Source organism: Gopherus evgoodei, chromosome 4 (assembly GCF_007399415.2).
Source record: "Gopherus evgoodei ecotype Sinaloan lineage chromosome 4, rGopEvg1_v1.p, whole genome shotgun sequence".
In the NCBI taxonomy this organism is placed as follows: domain Eukaryota; kingdom Metazoa; phylum Chordata; order Testudines; family Testudinidae; genus Gopherus; species Gopherus evgoodei.
Window position 1 is genome coordinate 136404569 of NC_044325.1, and position 25202 is coordinate 136429770.

General features: G+C 41.2%; 1 protein-coding gene across 2 annotated transcripts; it reads right to left on the reverse strand.

The window, feature by feature from the left end:
• On the reverse strand, positions 1–23974 carry STK38 (serine/threonine kinase 38). 2 transcript variants are annotated; one of them, XM_030561223.1, is made up of 14 exons: positions 23722–23974; positions 20728–20860; positions 18790–18841; positions 18511–18633; positions 17661–17744; positions 15191–15314; positions 11004–11158; positions 9624–9726; positions 7709–7770; positions 6642–6759; positions 6208–6331; positions 4812–4907; positions 4372–4466; positions 1–3506 (listed from the first exon to the last, which is right to left on the reverse strand). In XM_030561223.1, the coding sequence occupies exons 2-14, from the start codon at positions 20856–20858 to the stop codon at positions 3376–3378; spliced, it is 1398 nt and encodes a 465-aa protein (XP_030417083.1). In that variant the 5' UTR covers positions 20859–20860; positions 23722–23974; the 3' UTR covers positions 1–3375. The 2 variants fall into 2 exon arrangements, with proteins under 2 accessions (XP_030417083.1, XP_030417080.1); XM_030561220.1 differs by having other exon boundaries at positions 20728–20863.
• Positions 23975–25202: the final 1228 nt, after the last annotated feature.

The following is a 25202-nucleotide window of genomic DNA, read 5'->3' on the forward strand; positions in this document are numbered from 1 at the left end:
TACATTGATGGAAGAGGATTTATTTACACAGCTCAGCAGAACAAAGATCATTCCATAAAAATAAGTTGGGTTTCCCTGTGCTGAGACCCCAACATCAGACAGAACAAGCCTGCCAAATGTGACAATGTGATTTAGTAATAGCATCATGTATTTACAGAACGCTTTTTCAACTGACAGTTTAAGGCAGAGTCAGGGCACAGTGATAGTAAGTGACACCCAAGTGCAGCTTTGTGCTAGGCATAATAATATGAAGAGAGGAACTGGCAGCATAACTTACAGTCACATCCATTCGGAAGTTTAAGATTGGAATTAGTTTCTCCTGCAGGTCTAGCTAGAAAGAACCAGCTCCACTCCTTGCTACCTTCATCTGTTTGCAGCTTTAAACAGCAAACCACAAGCCATTCCTAATTACCTCCATTTATCAGCTAATGAGAACACACACACACAAGGCTGGTAACTTGTTAACTTACTAAAAATGTTTGGCTAGCATATCTAGAAAAAAAGTATAAAAATCTTATTCTGACAGTGTGGATCCTGGAAATATTACACAGTACTGTTTTTCTAGTGTTGATAAAAAATACCTGTAGGAAAAGGCAGACTTATGACGCATCTGTTGTAAAGGAAAAATTGTCACTTAGAAGGAAGGACTGCTAGGTTTCACATTCAGGGGGAGATTTTCAAAGGCACTTAATTCCCATTCAAAGTTGACAGAAGTTAGGTTCTTAAGAGCCACTTGTGCCTTTGAAGATCTTCACTTTTTAACTCAAGGACGATAATATACAACACCCAACTGGACAATCTGAGTGTGGGGTCAGAAGGCATTCAGAAATCACATGTGCACTAGAAATTTCCATTAACAAGGTATTGCTCATAGACTTTCACAGCCAACCCCTACAAGCTATAATTGTATAGTTCTCTCCCTTGTTCTTTGGTATTTGTAAAAACACCAGTCCCTTTTATTAAAGGGTTAACAATGCAGCTGCTGTCTCAAAACCTTTTACTCCGAAACTATAACAGCTTCAAAAGGGTTTTGATCTTCACATTTTAATAAAGCAAGAATTGTAAAACAATTTAATAGTTAAAAATGACCAAGAGCTTTTAACTTTCCAATGACTTATAATGCAACATTTTCAGATGTGGTAAAATTGCTGTCACCCACATCTAAAATGTAATAATCAGTCCTTGATTTAAAAAAAACTATAAGTAGTATAAAAGGATGCTTTGCTGGCTAGCAAATAAAGACCCTGATCTTTATTTTACTTTGCGTAAGTAGTCCTATGAATAATCCCATGGGCCAAAAGATCATTGTCGTCAGAGTAAAAACTGCTCTTGAATTTAGGATTGGCAGAATTTGGCATTTAAACTGTTACCACAATGCACTGAACCAATTCCTACTCCACAGAAATACAACAGCACAGATTCAGGGTTTCTGGACAGTCTCATAGCTATGGCATTTAGGGAGAGGACGTTAACAAGTTGTCACCCACAATCTTAATCAGCCTGTTATGTACAGTATTTGCATGCAAATTAATCCTTCATTCAACATTTCCTCTGTGACACTTTAATCCAAAAGACATTTAATGGAATATTCCCTAATGCAGCCGTTAAAAAAAATTACTACATTACAATCTCAGATTCTTCCCCTTCTTAGTCTAGAAAGCTAGGGCTAAATCCAAACCATTGCCACGAGGTCATCTTGACACACTGATCTAGCTTTTAAAAAACAAACAGTCGTTTTTAGATGTTAGGTATTTTTAGTGTTCAGCACCAAAAATATAATGTAGCAGGAATTTAAACTGCTCAAACTGATATGCACTTGTTAAAAATCTTGTTAATTTAAAATCTAGTGACACACTAAAGACTAGCACCACAAGGGGGAGTGTATCTGTTTGTTTCACGTGCCACTAGGAATGCACAGATTGTGCCTATTTTGTAGCTAAGTGGTGTTCTTGCACATGGAAAGGAATTATCAAGAGCTCAGCTGAGAAACAATCCTCCAAATTAGTTTGATCCAGCTCCTAGAGGTGCTCAGGCAAGGGAAGGCACTTTGGGGCTCTCATGGAGAGCATCCTGATTTATAAAGGAATACACTTTCATAATCTACATTAGGCAATAATTAGTCAAAGAGAGACATGGCAGGACCCATGTACCAGAATTTTCAGACCCCCTTGGAAGACTCTGGGTACAGATGTCTTAGCCATGGGACTGAGAGGAACTTTGAAATACTAAGTAGAGGATGAGAAGGCCACTGTGAATAAGGATTTGTAGAGGAGCCCTAGGCAGAATTTCACATCTTTTTGCCATATCTTCCAGCTTGACACTACCCCGTGCCACTAGCAAGTTAGCACTATCATCTCTGAAACGGATCAAGGCTGGCAGATTTTATAAGCGGCCAAGAGATGGCAGCAACAAGAACAGAAAACCCCATGTCCTGTCCTATTATACATAGGAGGTCCATCAGCAATCAGGATAAATGGATTTCCCTCCCTCCCCTTCCTATTCCCCCACCCCCACCCACTCCTTTTCTCGGTCAACTCCTGTTCTTGGCTAGTTTACTAATAATCTACAATAGCCATTTGTTTACGTGGAGATTCTTCGATACAACAGTTGGAAACTGTTAGCTTCCATGGAGTAAGTTCTACCAGGATGCGTGGCCTGTTTTCTCCTGTCACTGCTCAGAAAAAGCAAAGTGTTACACAATTTTTTAATTTAGAAAAATATTTAAATGGCTTGAGGGTCATTGTCTTAGTACCAAAAGTAAAGTGCACCACAACTTGACGTTACTGATTGAGCTGAAAAACGCTATTAAAGAGGCTTCTCAGTTATAAAAAAATAGCACTACAAACTACGGTTAAGGCAATACAAGTTTTGTTCATCTACTAGATAATTTACTGGACAGTTTTGTCTATCTCAAGCTTTAATTATTGCTTTATTTCCTGTGCGCTACAGTTCTTAGCCATTAGGAAAACAGTGCTGGCAGAACTGGCAGACTGAGCAGATCACTCATTGCAGGACTGGTGAAATATTTTGTAAATACCATATGCTTTGTGATGTTAGAAAGTAAAGATGCTCTTCTCTCTCTCCTCCTCTACTGGACTGAACAGTCTAGCAAGGAATTTAATGTGGAAATAGAGACAGGCTTGCTCCCGAAGCAGCAAAAAAATATCTGCCTGCATCAGAGGTGATAGAGTTTCGTGGAAGTTTTCAATGGAGCGGAAGAAACAAATCCAAGTAAATAACAATGGTGTGTAATATATTGTGTCCTGAAAAACTTTTCCAAGAGTTCATAGCCCTCAGGTAAGTTGTTTTAAGGGCATAAACCCAGTATAGAGAAACAAGATCCAAGGTTCAGAAATAGTCTTAGGTCACAGTTCACTACTTTCCTGCTTTCATATAGGATGGGATTGCCCCTCGGGCTGTCAGCCCCTCAAATCGTTTGTAGGTGTAATTGATGAAGACCCAGTCTTTGTTCTTGTAGTCAGTCTCTGGATGGTTACTTGTGGCTACTGGAAAATAAAGTGACACAAGTGTTAGCTTCTTCAGATATTAAACTGTACTCATTATACAGGACACTGGACACAGTCTTTTAGTTTTAAAGACATTATATAACTTCTGGTTGGGAAAATTGTTTCCCAGTTTTATTCTTCAGTTCTAGAAAAAAGGGAGTCGTTACAGTCTATGGTGTGTTAAAAAATCCACATGCTATCGAATGCTCGAACAGCCTTTGACATAAAAGCTGTCACTATAAAACACATGGTGGAATAGCCATTCATTGATTAAAGCAGAGCCATTTTTGCCATGACACTGGAGAATGTTATAAAATTACACATATTAGGTCTCACAAATGTGCCTTGAGAAGCACTGTCACATCCAACTATACATTTCCATGGCGGTCATGCGTAACACCGGAGGAACCATCATGGTCTTATTTTCTTTATAAACACATTTATATGAAACACTCAGGTAAGGCTATCAATGGCACTTCCATGAGGGATTTTTGGCTTTAATGCTACCACCGAACGTATTACACTAGTCGAGTGAGGAAGACAAGGAGGGAGAAAGTTTGAGTTTCATTTTAGTTTGTGGGTTTACATCTGAAACTGCCCTCAAATCTCCTTACATCTAGATATTGCATCAAAATACAGAGTCCCTTGCTGCCCTGCAATGTCAACAGAAGTTCCGTGCGTGAAGGACTTGCAGAATTGGAACCACAGTTTGTAAAAGTTACCATTCAGAATTCCCCCTAAGTATTAGATGATTAAGGATTCTTATCCCGAACTTGCTATCAAGACAGACTTGTAGGATTCCTGTTAAAGTAAACTCTGCATTATCATTATATGTAAAATAGTGACAAGAAGGGGAGATATTTACCTGTTGGTTTAAGGATATCCGATTCTGGAAATTCATCGAAGTTTGAGGTGTCATCAATGCTTTTAATTTCTATTGATATTGCAGCAGGTCTCTCTCTGCCAAGAGGAACACTCTCAATATTAGGTTTTAAGGCAAGCAACGAATACATTCCATTTCTATATGGACTCCAAACAAAAGCCTTGACCTGGATATGCTTGAACCTCAGAGAAGTTTGAATCAGGATCTGCACTTCATCACAGCCATGCAGGCCCGGTTATAGCATAGGCCTGGTTCCCTGCATATTCAAGTCAGAGCTGCTCATTTTACCATCACAGGCAAGTTTTTAGTGTAGCAGCACTTCTGACAAACCTAACCGTCTAATGTAATTAGACCACTGAACTGGAAAATTAAGCAAGGACTAGCTTTCTGGAAGGATGCTGAAGTGTCTGGCAATGTCCTACCTGATATGCTCCCAGTCAACCCCTTCAAAGAAGGGGTTACCCTTGATTTCTTCGACACCAGGTGCACCAATTCTGTGCTCCCATTCACAGCAAAATCTGTGAAAGGAAGCATGAAAATAGTGAAGCATTACATTTAGAGACAGTCATTTTAAACTGAAGCTAGTATGTACATGTAAAAAACTGTAACTGAAGGATAATGATAAGAACTCTTACTTTAAAAGTAAGACACACACACACACACACACACACACACACACACACACACAATGCTAAGGAATGCTAAGGCTGTGATAGAATATAGGGAATTTACATTCAAGAATAATATGCCCTTTCATCCAGGACCAGCAGAGGGCAACAGTACACACAAAGCATGTATATTTCACTAGGAAATACGTACTGTATTGAGACCAGATTAAAAACCTATCAGAAACATTATGTACATAGTTAAGGCTGAAGAGCAAAATGATTGCATATTCTCTTTCCCAAGCCCAGCTCAGTGTGCACGGAATGTTTATAAATCAAACTCTACACACAAACGGTGTCAGACACACTTACTTGCCTGTGTGTTACAATAGTGGGTCTGGAAAACATTTTGAGCCACTTCCAAGGTGGTTTGTAGGGAATTTATTCCCTGAACTGAGTCTGAGTTTTAACGTGTATGTTTGCCTTGGTTTAGACAGATGAAATGTTTCTGGGTTGGTGATTCCTTCTTGTGGAAAACATAAAGGCTGATGGGGAGTTAATACATATCTGCCTTAAGGCTGTTATGCGGAAGCAAAGTGGGTAAACTTATTTCAGATAGGAGTTTGTTTGGATAAACTATTCAATTCCAAAAGGAATTTAGAGCACTCCTGAGAAGCGTTTCAAATCCATTGGATGGAAAGACAGCAGTTCTAACCTGCTCTCCTAACAAGTGTAAGCCTATTTCAAGGACATCCTTTGCCAATATAAACAAAAAGAGTCCATACAGCCAGTTAACACAACTCAACATTCTCATTCTGTGTTTCCTTCAAGTGGAGATTCAATTTCTGAAGAATTCAGAGGCACAGGAAATGGGGGACAAAGACATGTAGGAGGCAAAAAAGCTATGAGATGAGGTGTTCCCAAACATAAGATTTTACAAGAACCCCCATTAATGCAGCTCTTTAAGGGCTCCCAATTTAAATGACAGTGAACCACCATGAATTTGATGAGAAGACATTTGATTAGTGATCTTCCTAGTCAATACGTAAGTGTGACAAATGTATTCCCTTAAACTTTGAAGCACCAGCTATCTCATTAGGCAAGTTGTAAGAGAGGTGTTTCATACAGTTTGTAGGATGAGAAAATTCATGACATGTAACAAGTGGCACCACATGACAAGCTTGATCAGCTGCAGTAATTGACTGACTGGTACCTCAGAATAAGATCCTTTGCTTTCTCAGAGATTGGAACTTCTGGGGGGAAGGTCAGAGTCTCTTTCCAGTTCATTACTTTCTTATAGGTTTCTTGAGGGGTCTCAGAACAGAAAGGGGGATAACCTGAAAGAGAAAATACACTCTGGTAGTCACAAATTACTCTCTACTTCATTGCAGAAGCTTAAATTGAACTAATTTGAAGCCACTGGGGAACAAAACAGCAATAACTCCATTTGGGTTACAAGACAGAAGTTTTAAAAAAAATGCAGGTGAACAGCAAACTGGAGAAAATTCCTTAACATGAAAATGGGCACTAAGTGTGAAGGTGTGCCAACAAAGGTAAACAAAGCCATGAAAAAGTGAACTTTAACTCTGCTATTATGTAAATACGAATTTAACATATATTTTAGTTTGTGCAATGTTTGTTTCTTACCAATTAACATCTCATACATGATGACCCCAAGTGACCACCAATCACAAAGCTTGTTGTAACCTGTCTGCATGAAGACTTCAGGAGCGATGTAATCTGGAGTTCCCACCGTGGAAAAGGCCTGAAATTGAATGGCTTCAGTTACACATTTTGAGAGAGATCCCGTCTGACTGACAAGTGACTGAGAAATCTTCGCAGGACCACAGGGCTTGAACAGAACCCTCACAGACAGCTTATTCAAACTAAAAGATAGCATGTGGGATCTTATTTTAAAGAAAACAAAGTTATCAAGATACCATTAAAGTGACAGCAATGAAAATATGCCATTGTAGGGGAAGGGAATAAAACCTATTTAAATGCTGCAGCTCTATTTTTAGAGAAGATAGACTTTTAGAAACATTTTAAGTGAGATTAAGAAAGATAAATAATACCGTTTAAAAGTCTTTGTAGGAAGCTGTTCCTCCATCCCCTAAGGATACAACAAGGCTAGAAAGTGATCAATAACTGCAATACAATTTGTAGCATGGCCCTAGTTCACACTAGAGACTTGGCTCATGTTCATCTCTAGCATTAACACTGCCAGGTAACATGCGATAGATGCAAATCTAATCACAGTTTCTCTGCCAGATCCAGCTAGACTTTGGCAGATGTTATTGTTTATGAAATCTGCACGGTAAAGTCACCACTATGCACCTCCATCTGCTTTGTCCATTTCTCTTGAGGCATCACAGTCTGGGTATGGGCTACAAGTCTCCCCAGAGGCAATATTACATTGGAAGTAGCTAAGAACTTGGCTAGTTTTAGCCATTATTACACCAGAAAAAGGATCACACCATGCTGGTTCTCTATCTTAAGCGTAAAAGTCACCAGAATTTTATAGATGGACAAATGGGTTATTTCTTTTTTAAAGCTCAACTGCACAGATCTTTCACAGCACTTCAGAGAAGTGTTCTGAGAGTTTTGAAAGGTGCCTCAGTGTAAATGCTGGTAATTTTAAATATCAAACAGCCAACCCACTTGCATCTCAGAGCTCACCCATGAGCATCTGTAGACAGAGGGACTGCACTCACCAACTGACGTCTGTTTCTCTTCCACGTTTCTGCTTTCCTTTTGGAATTCATGTTCTGGAAAGCTAAAGAGGACCAGAACACACAGGCATCAGGACTGCTCATTTCTCTTTTCTTTTCCACTTTCTAGCCAAGATAAATTACCCCTCTATGTATAACTTCAAGTAGGGCTAAGTTACTCCTAGCTCATCAGCATCTTCCAGACCCTGCCACCTGACAGTCTGCCAGGACTAGACACCGCAGCATTCTGAGCACTACTTCCATTAGACATCCATGTTTTCAGAAGTTTATAACTCAAGGAACAAAATACTCACTTCAAGATGGCTACATTTAAAGGATTAGATTCTGATCTCAGTTACATCCATCTAAATCTGGAATAAATCCAATGAAGTTAGCTCAGCTTTAAAATGATGTAAAAGAGATCATAGTCCAACCTCTACGCTCTGTAAAGTTCCAAACAAATCTATTCACATATGGTATATGCTTTTTTTTTTTTTTTTTTTGCTGAAGGTAAAATAAAAACATTGATGTTTGAGGGTCTTTTAGTCAGTCACATAGCATAAGCACAACTAGTAAAAAGCCTAGATTGGGCCTTAAATGCTTAGTAAAACCTTATCTCCGATGACAGACATGTCAGGTATGGTCACGTTTATGGTATTTTACAGTGCAAGCACTCAAGCTACAGTGCAATACAGGAACAGGAGGGATAATATAAATCAGCATTTCCTTTGTATCCATCTCTTCTCTGCAAATTCAGTTCAGTGGAGAAGTTCTCAGATTCAGAGCCCTGGAAACTGATGTCCTCTCTATCCACAGAGCAGGTAAAGCAGAAGCAGCAGCAGTGCCAGCTTCCCAACACTGCCCTCTTATCATGCCTCAAACTTGATTTGAAGGGACCATCTGTAAAGGCTAGAGGGGTGTTCCCTCTGAGCTGTAGACTGACTGCCAGTACTAACTGACCCTTTACTAACTGTGTTGGTGGTTTTTGTAATGTGTACTCCTGTTCACCAGGAACTGGACTCACGGTGGTATCAATCATTTGAATAAAACTATTTTGAGATAGCCAAGACACTGACTACTAATCATAAATGTTAGTTAATTGGGATCTCAAAGCCTCTGATCAGGAGGAACTGTTTCTTTTAAAAGCACTGGGGTGAATATATCAAAAGCTTCTTTACCAATCACACATCCTCACCACAGAGAAACAGCCAAGAGAAAGTGACTGGCCTCCTCTTTTTCAAGTAATATATGAATGAAGAGCACAGAGTCATACCAAGATCTAGCACAGAAGCATTTACACTGGTGTTGCTGCAGAGGGAAACTGACTAGAAACTGAAGAGTACAAAGTTTTCTGTTTCCTGTTAAGAACCTAGCTTCAGGAGAGTCTGCAATCTCCTATCGTTCTGGTGCCATGCTCCCGCTCGTCCTGTGAAAATTTTAAACATTTAGATTCTGGGGAAGTGCATTCCCAAGAGTTAAACTATCTCCATGCCTCCACATGTGCTATAGCAGGGTTTGCCATGTTAGTCTTGTGCGCTGCTAGCATGCGATCTGCAAGCAGTCCTTTAGTACATGCAATGAGCCTATAATGTAGTACAGCAAGGAAAGGATAATATGAGACTCGAAGGAAGGAGCAAGCTTATTGGATTTATTTACATAAAGATCTTGGTAAGCAGCAAAAATAAGAAAGGAAGTACACAGTGCAGAAAGTGCAAGAGGGAACCTGCGGTTTAATAGGGACTAGTGTGCCACATATACCATCCACCGTTTCATCCCCAAACCCTCCACATATGCAGGGTTCATTAGATCCCTAACAGCAGCTTTCCACCATTGTGTTGAAATCAGTCACCTTTGGAATTTTTAACACAGTTCCCATAAGAGAGAATATACGTGCTGATACTGACGACAGAGAACTTACTGAAATCACTCGGAAGACTGTGGTTCAAGTTTCTGTAGAACTCCGTTCGGTGAGCCTTCTTCAGCCCAGTGCAGAGACCAAAATCAGAGAGTTTCACATGGCCCTAGAGATGCAGAGACCCAAAACGCAGAAGAAATTCAAGACATCCACCCAAACAGTTATTTACTCTTATTTAATATGACAAAACACTAAGCATATTATTATCTTGCTCTAGCCTACAACTGGAATGAGATATTGAAAAAACCTAGGGATAATTTTCTGCACTGCCACACAGTGGATGTGATTCAATTTCCAGTAATGTTCCCAATACCTGTTTACTTCAACGGGGACTGAAGACACTTCTCCTTGCAGGATCTACCCCATAGTCCCTTGATGGAGAATACTGAATGGGATGAGGCAATGACCACCCCAGGTAAGAACAAATAGCTTCCAGAAGGAGTGCTGTCTAATCCTCTGTCAGAAAGTGGATGAGTTGTGGGTGGACACGATAAGATACAGGATATTCCACAAATTAAAAAAAGTGTTACTCTGCCCAGTGCTTGAAATTTGTCTTATCCACAGTGCAAGGCAGCAACGACTTTCAATGTGAAGTTCTTTTTTGAGCCTAAAAATGGAATATTATATCTTAAACTTGCATGACTCTGTAAAGGCCTGCTCCAGTCAGAGCACTTAATTATATTTTGGAATTAACAGAAGTAGGTAAATACTTCTTGTCAGCAAATTTCTCCCAGACAAGGCAAGTAGAAAAAACACATACAATTTTGCTTAGCAATAGTAAGGTATTGAAACACACCAACTTTCTGGATACTACCTACTATAAATACATACAAGTAAACCTGACCAGTCTGGAGAAAGATTTTGAGAAGAGATAAGAGCTAATGAGACTGGAAGCCTAATGACTCAGCTACATCCCCACATTTGGTGTAAACACACTACTCAGTATTTGGTGAGCACACGCAAAGCAGATGTCAGGCCCAAAGGAAACGTCTTAGACTAAGGAGGAAGAAATGAAACCAAAAGATGGTTTTAAACAGCACTGAAAACCACCAAAAACAGCTCAAACAACTGCCACAAGACAGCACTCTGTAAATAAGGTACCGTCAGCTGAAGGTTAGATTGATGTAGCTTTACTTCTATCAGGCCCACGGAAAATAACCTTAAATTTCTTACCCTTACAGAGGATAACTAAATGATAGATGGCACTACTATAGCATTCTGAATTCTAAGTTACCCAATGAATTTGCTGCTAACCCAAATGTCACCCAGTTCTTATGGGAATATATTTTGTTGGACCAATTTCTGTTGGTGAGATGTCTCTCTCATATCCTGGGACCGCCATGGCTACAACAACACTGCATACAGTGGTTAATATATTTGTACCTTACTATCCAAGAGGAGGTTATCTGGCTTGATATCCCGATGGATAAAACCAAGCTGATGAATGGAGTCAATGGCTAACACAGTCTCCGCAATATAAAACTGAGTCTCTTCTTCTGTTAGGGTGTCTTTTTTCATCAACAGTGTCATCATATCACCTAGAAAAAAAGTCAGCCACCACAAACAGCAGAAGTAAATATAAACTGATAATTAAGCCCTAGCCTCTTAGTAACATGTCACCAAAGTTATTAAATAAGACATCCATTTTACATATCAGTGAATTTAGACACCGTTTTTATGAAACAATTACATTATACATTGTGGATTCACAAACACCGAAGAAAATGCATACAGAAGTGTAATTAGTTCTTCACTCAGCTACAGTCAAGCCTGCTGGTGCTCATTAGTTTGTTCAGTTGAAAGAATTTAGCAATTAGATTATGAAAATAAAGCTTCAATAGAATGCCAGTTCTTGGGGCAGGGACCATAGCTACCGGTTTGTTTGAGGCCTCAGGTTACTTGCACAATACAGATATGTAAATTCAAGATATATGCTATCTTAGATTTTTAAATTAACCTAGATTCCAGACAATGTCTTCTCTCTGTGAGATCACAAATAGAATGATCACAGGCTGTCAGCTTGACGTTGTTTAGTGATGTAAAGCCACATACAGGAATTTGCTGGTGGCAGGTACTGAGACATCCAATTGTATAGAAATCCAGTAGACCCAAACTAGTTTGTACTAATCACCAAGAGACCCACTGAAATACCATAGTTTGTGAATTAGTGAGTAGATGAAATTTAAAAGGATATGCCAAATGCGCTTTGGTTCATTATAATTTTAGTTTAATTTTCATTAAAGACTTGATAACATACCAAATAATGTTATAAAGTAATAGATATAAAAAAGCCTCACTACAACAGTCAGTTATATAGTTGTCACTGAGAAGTGAAGAGAGATTGTCTTGTGAGCATGCAAACTATTGTGTGCTATTTAGCAAACCTCTACTGCATTTGATTTTATGCCAGTCTATCTGAGCGTTTCTGTCTCAGTTATAAAACATCTAATTAGCAAAAAAAAGGTGAATTGTCTGCTAGAAGTGTCTCTCAAACCAAAGGTAGTTGTGGACAACCACACAAGATCTGGACCTTAGATAACAATTCTGCAGCCAGAAACACATTTAACAAAAACAGACTGCATTATTGCACGTCAGGTCTGAAGTCAATCACTTGGTTTCAATAGTCACATCATGTTTTCAGTATAACTCAGCAAGATTTCAGTATAATATTTTTCTTGTTAGTATACTATAGTAGTTTCAGCACTGAAGAGTTAATCTTTAAAGCTCTTCTTTTCAGACAATAAAGAGGTTATTTCTGATGCAAACCAACTACAAGAAAAGAGTTAGAAAACTGAAAGCTGGTTATGGTTCTAAGAGGATAGGTGTCAGACTGTGAAGATAAGGCTTGACAGAATATCTAGGGCCTGGTCTACACTACGCGTTTGAACCGAATTTAGCAGCGTTAAACCGATTTAACCCTGCACCCGTCCACACAACGAGGCCCTTTATATCGCTATAAAGGGCTCTTTAAACCGGTTTCTGTACTCCTCCCCAACGAGAGGAGTAGCGCTGAAATTGTTATTGCCATGTCTGATTAGGGGCCTGGTCCACACTACGCAGTTAAATTGATTTAAACAGCATTAAATCGATTTAACGCTGTACCCATCCACACTACAACACACTTTAAATCGATTTTAAGGGCTCTTAAAATCGATTTCTGTACTCCTCCCCAACGAGAGGAGTAACGCTAAAATCGATATTACTATATCGATTTAGGGTTAGTGTGGACGGAAATCAAAGTTATTGGCCTCATCATTTTACAGTAGCTACCCACAGTGCATCGCTCCAGAAATCGACACTAGCCTCGGACCATGGACGCACACCACCGAATTAATGTGCCCTAGTGTGGACGCATAAAATCGATTTTATAATATCAGTTTTATAAAACCGGTTTTAGTTATTTCGATTTTCTGCTGTAGTGTAGACGTAGCCAGGGTTAGTGTGACAGCAAATCGACGGTATTGGCCTCTGGGCGGTATCCCACAGTGCACCATTGTGACCGCTCTGAAAAGCAATCTGAACTTGGATGCACTGGCCAGGTAGACAGGAAAAGCCCTGCGAACTTTTGAATTTCATTTCCTGTTTGCCCAGTCTGGAGCTCTGATCAGCACGGGTAGCGATGCAGTCCCAAATCCAAAAAGAGCTCCAACATGGACCGTACGGGAAATACTGGATCTGATCGCTGTATGGAGAGACAAATCTGTTCTATCACAGCTCCGTTACAGAAGACAAAATGCCAAAGCATTTGAAAAAATTCTCCAGGCTATGATACAGAGTCCACAGCATAGTGCTGTGTGACAAGCGTAACGGAAAGCCAAAGAATCAAATGGACGCTCATGGAGGTAGGGAGGGGGTACTGAGGACTCCAGCTATCCCACAGTCCCCGCAGTCTCCGAAAAGCATTTGCATTCTTGGCTGAGCTCCCAATGCTTGTAGGGTCAAACACATTGTCCAGGGTGGTTCAGGGTATATCTGGTCAATATACTGCCCCTTCCCCGCCCCTCCACCCTGTGGAAGAAAAGGGGAAAAAATCATTTGACTTTTTTCAATGTCACCATATGTTTACTGCATGCTGCTGGTAGACGCGGTGCTGCGGCACTGAACAGCAGCATCCTCTCCCCTCCCCTCCCCGGTGGCAGACGGTACAGTGCAGAACGACTGATAGCCGTCCTCATCATCCTGTGAATGCTTCTGGCTGGCCTCAGTGAGGTCGGCCGGGGGCACCTGGGTAAAAATAGGAATGAATCTCTGTCATTCCCGGCAGATAGTACATCAGAGCTCCATCACCCTCCTGCCTTTCATGTCTAAAGAAAAGATTCTGTACTGCCTGGACTATCAAAGCAGCAGGAGGCTGCCTCCCCCTCATTTTATCTCACTAAAAAGTCAGTGTTTCTTATTCCTGCATTCTTTATTACTTCATCACACAAATGGGGGGACACTGCAACGGTAGCCCAGGACAGTTGGGGGAGGAGGGAAGCAACGGGTGGGGTTGTTGCAGGGGCACCCCCAAGAATGGCATGCAGCTAATCATTTCTGTGGAATCTGACACAGAGCGGCTGTGCTCTCTGGTTCTCTAGTACACTTGCCCCATATTCTAGGCAGGACTGACTATTTTTAGATAAAACATAAAGGAGGGAATGACCCGGGGAGTCATTCCCATTTTTGTCTTTGTGTCCCCGGCCGACCTCAGCGAAGGCCAGCCAGGAGCACCCATGACAGCAGCAGACGGTACAGAACGACTGATAACCATCATCTCATCGCCAATTTACAATGGCACGGCAGACAGTACAATAGGGATGGTAACATCTCTGCTACCTTGCAAAGGCAAATGAATGCTGCTGTGTAGCACTGCAGTACCGCCTCTGTCAGTAGCATCCAGTACACATACGGTGACAGTGACAAAAGGCAAAACGGGCTCCATGGTTGCCATGCTATGGCATCTGCCAGGGCAATCCAGGGAAAAAGGGCGTAAAATGATCGTCTGCCGTTGCTTTCAAGGAGGAAGGAATGAGTGACGACATTTACCCAGAATCACCCACAACACTGTTTGTGCACCATCATGCATTGGGATCTCAACTCAGAATTCCAATGGGCGGGGGAGACTGCGGGAACTATGGGATAGCTACGGGACAGCTACCCACAGCGCAACGCTCCAGAAATCGACACTAGCCTCAGTACATGGACGCACGCCGCCGAATTATTGTGCTTTGTGCGGCCGTGTGCACTCGACTTTATATAATCTGTTTTACAAAACCGGTTTATGTAAAATCGGAATAATCCTTAGTGTAGACATACCCTAGGTCAAGTTTGCAAACATTTGTACCTAAGCATGATGGCACAGACAGGTAACTATGGGCCTGACCCTGCAAGGTGCCAAGCACCCTCATTCCCCAATGAAGTCACTAGGCTTTGGGGATTGCTCAGTTCCCTGCAGGATCAGACCCAACACGACACTGTAAAGCAATTACACATGTACAAATACCGGTAACAAAGACAGACAAGATTTGTTATAAAGCCAGAAGAAGGCCACAGAACAAAATGAAAGTGACCTTTTTCTCTCAGGTAATTACCTCCAGGCAGAAACTCCATGATAAGGTACAGATTTAACTTATCTTGAAAGCTATAGAACATTTTCACAACCCACAAACTGTCTGCTTCCACTAGAATGTCCCGCTCCGCACGAATATGGCCAACCTAGAGTGTGTATATATATATGCATAGGATTAATTATTAAGCTTATGATGTTTTATTAGATGCATTTATCTTCACACACAACTCAAACACTGTTTTGAGGGGATTCAAAGACTGAATATGCAACTGTCAAGTCTCTACATTAAGAATGGAAATGCCATCACGTTTCAATACTTTCATCACTGGATATTTTCACATATTAAAATAGTGTGACAGGTTTTTAGGCAATTATAACCTTTGAAGACTGCAACAGCTTTATAAAATATGCTTCTGAGAATGATCAGGCAGAAAACTTTACTAAAGATCACTGCCATTCTTGCATATGCTTTGTTTGGAATGTACCCATTGAATAAATTCCTTGGGATTCTGACTCCATCTGACCCTTCAGTGCATAGCTCTGAAGATCCTTCACGTTCAAAGGTTTCAACTGTAAACCGTATAACACGTTTTTGTTTTGAGGATCTTCGAAAAAATTACAGTTATATCAGCAGACCTAACTGCAAAGGGAATGTTTGCATAAGTAACTGTTCACCAATGTAAGCAAAGGGTTCACAATATGACCCTAGTTTTAATGGCAATTGAAGGGCTTGGACCTAGAAACACCACCATAAGTAGTGTCTGCTACAACAATTAGTCCAATTAAATGCACTCAGCAGGACTATTGACAGTAGTGAGCACTATGTCTGGTAGTGAATGGTTACAAGATCAGGTCCTAGAGATGTCTCTGTCCTCATCCATTTGAGCAAAAGACCAGTCAAACACCATAGCATGTAACTCAACCCACTGCATACAACTATTCTGCAAGTTTTCATGGAGAAAAATAATCCCATTTTAGCCTAGATGACCGTTTATATATACACCTACTATACCTATAAAAAATGGATCCCCTCCAAGTCATAAGTGCAGCTGTGGCTAGGGTAGTATGGAGAAGCTTGTCTTACAGCTACCTGCTTTATATCTGGACTGTAGACAGAGCACTTGAACATCTAATATTGTTACTTCCTTAACCTTCACATGGAAAAGAGAATATTGATTTAATTATAGATATGATGAAAATACACATTTGATCTGAGGCACTTATAATGCAAACAGTAAGTAGTTTATCTTGTATAATAATATCTGCTATATTATGAGCACTAGCTAAAACATGCAAAGGGTACTAACTACAGTTCAGAACAGTTAACATCTAGCAGATGAGACATGGATATTTCATGAACGAGATTGGGACTCAAACCCAGGTCTCAAAACACATCAATGCAGGCCCACACACCAAGCACTGACTTTCAAAATTGCTATGTAAAGATAGAGAGGTCAAGAGTGCAATGCTATTTTTTAAACTAACACCTTTAAAAGACAAAAGTTAATTCAGGAATTACTGCCTACAAAAACATTGCTTCCCAGATGAACTCCTGTGCCAAAGAAGGATTGGTTGGTTCAGACTGTAATATTCCCAGGAGGGCTATCAAAGATATAATACAGTGATTCAGAGATTGGCATTAATATGAAAAGTGCCACTACTTTGGAGGTCCTGCAAATGTGTCTGAAGGATTCATGCAGGTCAAGCAACTGATATTTACAATTAAATCCATTAGACTAGCTAAATCAGGATGAAATCAGACTTGCAAGAAGCCAGCACTCTGAAGATTGTATTGAGAGTTTACATACATATCTTTGGTATCAAGTGGTAACATAATATCACAAAATGCAGAAAGAGGAACATAATCAGTTGCAATACAAGTGTTCCTCTATTGCTGTTTAGAGGAAAACTGTCATTTTCCTACACCTTGCTTCTTCATGTTTTCAGATGGAAACAGAATGTTCAGTCACACGCTATATCTGACCACATTGCAAAAAGCCAGGACAACTGAAACCTTCATCAAGAAATTAACGAAAGTTGCAGAGACAATTACATTTTTTAAAATGTGGTTTTGAACATGTGACTTAATACATTATTACATATTTACAACTAGTCACTAATAAAAATAGATAAAGAAATATAGCAAGTGAAAGCTATATTTTTCCTCATGACCACAAAAGTTAGACTCAAGAGAAACCACATTTCTTCCAGAAAGAGTTACAATAAGGCGGAAATGTTCAAAGTGGTTTAGGGGAAACTGAGTATCTAAATCCAAGGCAGGTTGGAAAGTCTCAATAAATAAATCCCTCTATCCACCCACCTCTAGCAATTTTTAGCTAGCAAAATCTAAACCATATGTTGCAGTGTTCTGTTTTTTTAAATATAGGCCCACTTTTGTCCCCCAGGAATCTGAGTTTGCAATGGAGCAGAAAAAAAGATTTTAAAAAGAGGCAGAGCTACTAGAATTGCTATTTGAAATTACTATTAATCACCTGCTCTTTTTCAAGCATGTCAGCTTTGCGTAGTATTTTCATCGCATATACATGCCCTGTGTCCTTCTTCTGGACAAGCCGCACCTTCAAGTTTTGCAAAAATATGGAGTCAGAAATACATCCTTATCACCCCAACTTTTCCAGGTTTCTTTTACAGTATTCTGGGTATCATACCCTAAAAGCAAATATTTCACTTCTGGTCTGCAAAGCAGAATCAGATTATAAGGACAAACAGCACTAGCTGGCTTATGATATGGTAACAGGATACAGAGCCTGCCTCCTCTAGGACACCAGATCACTCTACCAGAGCCTACTACCTCTAGGACACCAAACACCAGAACAAAGATGATACCATTTGACAGCATTTGGCAATCCGTGACATGAAACGAGTTGGATGGTCAAAACCTAATTTAGTGGACAAGTTTCTATGTCATGAAAACCCATTATAAGAGGCCCTTTGGTGTGCAGTTTCTGCTATCACTGCATCCCAAAAAACATTATTACAGGGTCAGGATGGAGGCCCACTAGCATAGCACCATCACACCTACACTGCTGCTGTTTTATCTGTTCTACAGATAGAGGGGCTTTCCAAGGTTGCCAACCAAGCCCATTTCACCAGCATTTTGGTCCTTTCAAAGATGTGGGGTTTTGTTTGTTTAATACAAACTAGCACTGACTACACAAAGTCAGATGCATTTGAATGTCAAACTTTAAACAAACATTCAGCAGTGATTATTGTGTCATTTGGCTTCAAATTGTACTGTTCTGATCTTATAAAGTCTTTTCAAAGCATTCCAGTCCATATAATGCTACTACAGTTTTATTCAGTAATCAGTTATTCTGTTCTTACCTCTCCAAATGCTCCTCTGCCTATTACTTTTAAGGACTCAAAATCTTCCAAACCAAGTCTTGTTCTCTTTAACCGAAGAAACTCTGTTTCCTTTCGGGCATGTGCGGACCTCCTGAGTCTCTTCTAGTGTTTGTTTTAAAAAGAAAGCCATATAGTTTATGAGATTCCATAATGAAGTTCCCATATGGATCATACTGAACCAATTAGAGAGATCACTAAAGGTATGACTATGGGGTTACTTATATTATCTAACCAAAAGACTTGTTCTGTGTTCATTACCTCTTCATCTTTTAAACCTTCCTCTTCCATCACTTTTTCTAGCTTCTTCTGTCTGGGGGGCAGAAAAAAGCAATGAAAAAACATTCATGTTTAGTTCCTCAGAAAATCCTATAAAAAGCATACATACTTTCAACACCTGGGGAGTGTCGTCTAGAACTAGGAGTCAGAGGACTAGGAATTTGGATTCAATATGGAAGTGCGAAGAATTAGAGTTACGGAAAGATGCTGGTCTCTCTAGCCTACCTTTCCAATAGAAGTCCAACTTCACTACTTTGCCTCTATAACTTTGCTCATCTAAACCAGTCTGCCTGAAATTTCACATGCCTTATTTTATGCAAGGATAGTCTGGTGGCTACACCTGGACTGGGATTCAGGAAATCTGAGTTCAATTAGTGGCTCTGCCACTAGCTTCCTGTGTGACACCAGACAAGTCACTTAGTTTCACTGTACCTCAGTTCCCCTTCTGTAAAATGGGTAATACAATTCTCCACCTACCTAGAGGTGTTGAAAGGATAAATTAATTAATGTCCGAGATGCTCAGCTACCTAGGAGATTGGGGGGGGGGGGCATATTTGTACCTACACTGATATTAATGGTTTTCTCCCTTAAAATATTGATACATTTACAACCTTAATTCCACTTTTTCCCTTTTTGGTCAAGGAATGTAATCTATTTGTTGTTGTTGTTGTTGTTGTTAAGATTTAGCTTTGGCCACTGCAGGAAAAATTCCTACATTAATGATGTTCTGAGCTTCCCGATGACCTTTTCAGCATCATATTATATAAATGCACTGAAGAATTGCTGTTCAATATGCAAGTCATTCTTTGCAAGATCCTTTTCCAGCCTCCAGTTGTCACTAACTGCTGGGGTATGATAACATTTTAGCCCAACATCTCTGTTTCATTTATACTGAAATTGCTCTCCCCTTGTTTAGGCACCTAGGAAGTACAATTTGCTCACCATCTCTCCCTAACACCCCACTCAAATACCAAATGTGAATTGCCACAGCAGTAGCGCAGCAGGACCAAGCAATGTTGAACTTTTTTCCAACATTAAGTGTTTACAGATAAGGGAAGGAAGCCTTTCTGAAAATTCTAGTTATAAGGCCTATTCTTGTGACATGCTCACCACACTGAATTCAATGGGAGTTTAGGGTGCTCAGCACCTCAGAGAATCTGGTCCAAAAAGAGAAAATAAAGGTTTCCAAGGATATTTAAGGAATTTATTATATCATCCCTCTAAGCCTATTAGACCTCCTCCTACGAGTTAGTCAAGTAAATTATAAATTACAGTCTTTAGAGCAGTTGCTTGGCACCTTTGAACAAGTGAATTTCCCCTTATCAGATGGCTGCATCATAAACTGTAACACAAAATGAAGCTGAAACCACATGACTTCATAAAACTACAAGAAATGTTAAAAGGGAATAAAAATCAAAAGAAGCAACAGCTGAAAGAGTAAATATTTGTACAGACTGGCCTCTTGCTTTACTCCTTAAATGAATCTAAGCTAACTATACAATTGGTTTCCACTTAGATATACCAAATCTTGCCAATGTGTCTATTGGGCTCTATTTTTAAGTTTGAAAAGAAAATGTTTCAACTGACTTCATCAAAGCAGGCTCAACAACACGTTTTTTTTTTTCTGCTCAGCAAGGAATAATGGATTTAAGAACAGTTATTCTGAATCAGAAAAAAATTTTTTTTTAATTTATAATAATGTCCTCTAGCTAAACATTTTTACTCATCAGCATATTTGAGCAGCTCAGATAAGTAAGGTTGTTACTAGCAAGGCCTAAGGTAACGTTAAGGTAAGTTAAATTTGGGTTATAATTTGCTAGATAGCACCTGCTCAAATGGGACTGCGACTTAAACAATCATGCCACTAGTTTCCTTTCACTTCTACACAGATACTTTCCATCTCCCAACTGGGATTTTTACCTCATTTCCCGTTCTTCATGTTGTGCTATGAGATTGCTATAGAAGTTTTCTAGTGTCACTTTTGTCATTGTAACTCGCTCCTTGGTGTGGTTACTCATGGATGAACAGGGTGTTGGACCCGTCATTGCCATGGCTACTAGAAAAGGGGGGGGAAATAGGGGGAAAAAAATACATTTGACATTACCAATGACAATACAACATGGAAGCAATAATTCTGACCAGTTAACTGATGCTCAGCTACATCAGATGCTGGAATTAAGAATCAAGACTGAAGTTTATTTTTATATTTTATTTTGTAATATTTATAATATATTTTATATAGTTTTAATAGCTAAGTTATCAGACAGAAAAAATGATAGACTAGTTGTCTAAACTGGGCACCATCAGTTAACGAGAGTCTGTAGGGAAGATGGTTACAAAATAAAAGGTACAAGTCAGGCTTCCTGTTTTTGAACAGCATTCAAAAAGAGGGAAGGAAACTTGACAAATATTATGCCTCAAAAACCACATTTTAGGCAGTATTGAAAATATTTTGCACTTCAACCAATCTATCCTCGTCATCTTCTAAAAATGTTAGGAATTAAAAAACCCATTCTGAGACACCCCATCAGGGGTTCCTTTTTCTTTTACACTTTGAGAAAGAGGGTACCTCTACATTTGTCAGTCACATGCAGAGCCCCTTATTATGAAACTTACCAGGAGCCAAAATATTAAATGGATGTGTGGAGTAGTTGAGGACAGACACACACACTTGCTATTTTTAACTACTTTTGCAATTAGGGTCTCTCACTGTAGCAGAAGTTTCCACAAAAGCAGCCTGACAAAATCCAGATAGATAATTACCTCTCTTAAATTACATTAAAAGTAAAGTTTAAGACAGACACAAAAGCTCCATGTTATGGCTCAAATTCAGGGCAAGATCCATGCACCCTGACTTGTTTATTGTAAGAAACAATAAGTAAAATATAATGTATATAAAATGTACAAGCTCTTTGAACAATTTAAGACAGTGTTTCCATTGAGGTTTTCTAGTGGCAATATAACCCAAAAAAGCAAAATTCCTGTGGCTGGAACATAACCCTAGAAGTCAGAGATAAAGACAGAGGTATCATTTAGAGACACTCTCTCATTTATAGGGCTGCAGGTTTGGCAGGATGCAGAAAGTCATGCAAACTGTGACTTCTCTGTTTAATAGAGAGAGAGAGAGAGAGAGAGAGAGAGAGAGAGAGAGAGAGAGAGAGAGAGATACACCAATCTCATAAAACTGGAAAGGCCCCCAAAAGGTCATTGAGTCCAGCCCCCGCCCTTCACTAGCAGGACCAAGTACTGATTTTGCCCCAGATCCCTAAGTGGCCACCTCAAGGACTGAGCTTACAACCCTGAGTTTAGCAGGCCAATGCTCAAACCACTGAGCTATCCCTCCCCAATCTGCACATGAGGCTCGATGGGGGTGGGTCCTGGGGGGTGGTGCAGAGGGAAGGCCCAGGGGGAGGAGTTGGATATGGAGCCCACCTCACACTCACCCCCACAGCAGTAGCTCCTGCGGAGCTGAGCCCAGCTCCCCCCAACTCTGGGCATGCTGCAGCACTACTTACTCAAATCTGGCCCTGCTGCCTCTCCCCTGATCACAACGAAGGGGAGGCAGGACCAAACCAGAGCAAGTGGCGCAGTGACCCCATGCACCAAGTCACAAGGCCTGGAACAGGGAGCTTGGCCCAACCCCTGGGGGCACAGGAGCCACCGCCATGTCCCTGGTAAGTGCAGGGCAGGCTCTCTCTCTGTCTCTCTCCAGCCTCATCCTACCTCCATTCCCCTCAGGCCTTCTCTCCTCACTGGGCTAGGATTAGGGCTTCCATGCCAGGGCCAAGGGTGCTGCAATAGGTGGTTGGTGTTCCCTCATTTATCAGGGCATTTTTAATTTAAAAAACAAAAATGAAGTGACAAATCTGAAACCCTGGGCACCAGAGGTGTGTATGGCCCTTTAGATAACTAAAAATGGCAGGCCCTAAAGAACTTAGAATAGAAGCTATTTTTATTGACCTGTTGGATATCTTCTCTTTCTTCAAAGAACACAGGCAATCTAAGGACTGTTGAGGAACTTTTGCTGTATTTTTTATGAAGCTGTTTCTTTAAAAAAAGAAAAACAGCTCAAAGTGACTATCTGAATTAGAAAGGGCAGATTATCTCTTTACACAGCACTCACTTCAAGAGCCTGCAGATCAGGTATCTGTGTACTGTAAGCATATTTGCATCATTCACATTGATTATGCTACTAGTTCCTATTTCCCAGAGAGCAGAAAACCATCAAGTGACAAGCTGGTGTTGGATGGCAGATAAAAGGAGGGGGAAGAAGAAAGACAACTGTACCTCACTCCAATGCAATTATGCTCGTGTGAAGTTTGATAAAAGGGAGAGAGATCACGCCTGCCTCTGTTTATCTATATAACATGGACAGAGACAGTGCAGGCTCCCGCCACCACCACGGCTCTATCTGGACTTGGAAAGGCCACCTCGGGGAGCCAGAGGAGAATGAGGTCTTTGGAGCCCATTTGGTCCTCTGCTGGCAGTGCCAACCAAAGCGTGAATCGGTGGCAGCAGGAGCCAAGAGGAACTCGATGGAGTGGCAGTAAAAGGAGCCAGCCCAACTTTTAGCAAATAAAGCAGCAGAGCAACCACCCCTGGCCGCGATGTGCTTTACCCCTGCCCTGGGAGCTCAGCCCGGGCCAGTTTAGGCAGCTGCCCCTCGCGATGCCCTGTTCGCATGGGGCAGCTGCAGGCTTGTCTGCCACGGGAACGAGGGGCTGAGCCCGCACGGGTGCGTGGGCCAGGTGCAGCCAACGCTGCCTCCAGCTGCCCGGGCGCGGGGGGGGGGGGCACAGGCCGGGAGGGAGGATGCAGCAGCAGCCTGAGGAGAAGGGGGCAGCTCCCGCCGAGGGGAGGGGGCAAAACCAGGGGGTGCGGTTCCCTGGGGGGGGGTCCGGGGGAGTCACTTACCAGAGCCCCCTGCGGGGCGGGTGGGAGGAGATGGGGGCGCGGTCCCAGCCCCTCCTCAGAGTCGGAGACTCGCTCCTCACTGGGGGAGGGGGGAAGGGCTTTCACGGCGCCCCCAGCGCTCTTCGCACCACCACTCACGGAACGAACGGCGCCTCAGACGGGACAAGACAAGACAAGCAAGCTCCCCTCTGAGACCTCGACGACGTTGCGCACGCGCTGCCGCCCCTCAGCCCCTAGTCCTCACCCCGAGAGAGGCGGGTCTGCTGCGGAGAAGGGCGCATGCGCGAATTCCTTTTTCCTCCAGAGGCGCGTTTGCAGCCGGGGAAGGGTGTTCACGCTCTGCGCATGCGCATGCCTCTCCTTTTGCGCTCATTACCCGGCCGTCTGACTCCGGCCCGCACAGCTGCAGAGATAACAGGTGGTTGCAGCTGGCAGAAGTCGGTCGGTGTATGGATAAAAAGCCTGTAACAGTGGTAGTGCCATCTACTTGATGACGTTGGACAGGGCAAGATGACAGTAGTGATCATGCCAAGCAGGCAGAGATTACAGGTGGTTGCAGCTGGCAGAAGTCGGTCGGTGTATGGATAAAAAGCCTGTAACGGTGGTAGTGCCATCTACTTGATGACGTTGGACAGGGCAAGATGACAGTAGTGATCATGCCAAGCAGGCAAAAAGTCCTGAGTCAGACCCTCCCCCAAAATCATGAGACTGGCCTAAAATTCATGAGATTTTGTTATAAAATAAAGAGTCAAGACTTGGTGTGTTCCTTGCTCAGACATTGACGTACTGCATGGGCAACGTAACCAGTGCAAGCCTCATTTTCCCTGTAAAATGGATCTAAAAACCTCTGCTTCATAGGTGTCTTGGGAAGTTTACTGTCTTTCATTAATGTTTCTAGAGTGTTTTAAGATCCTCTGACAGAAGGTGCCATAAATGGCAAAAAAATATTATTGTCAGAATGGAGCTGGACTGAGACAACCAATTCATTTCACATAGGTTGTTGAACGTGAGGTGACTTTTGATTGTTGCCAACCGGGGCTGATCCTGAAACGGGCTTTAGATGCTCGTATTCCAATCTCAACTGAGCCATCCAGTCCTCCCTCTGTCTCAGTACATATAAGAAAAAGAGCAATTGTGATTCCATGTTAATTGCAAATATACAGAGATATTAGCGAAAGATAATCTTGCTTTATTTTATTTATATTTCTACAATAAATCAAGTACAATATTATATATATATATATATAATAAGTTAAAGCCTTTTAATTTTAATGACACTGAGGACTTTCGTCTACATTCTGTCACTGTGTAAAATGAGAAACACGCTCCTGATCTCTGCGCATACACCAACAGTGGATTTTCAACTAATTCAGGCAGCACACATAATTCCCAGTCAATGGACATGTTGATACATTTGTTACAAGCATGACAAAAATATAGTGTCTGAAATATTTGTTTTGCAACTGAACTGGGTGTTGCTT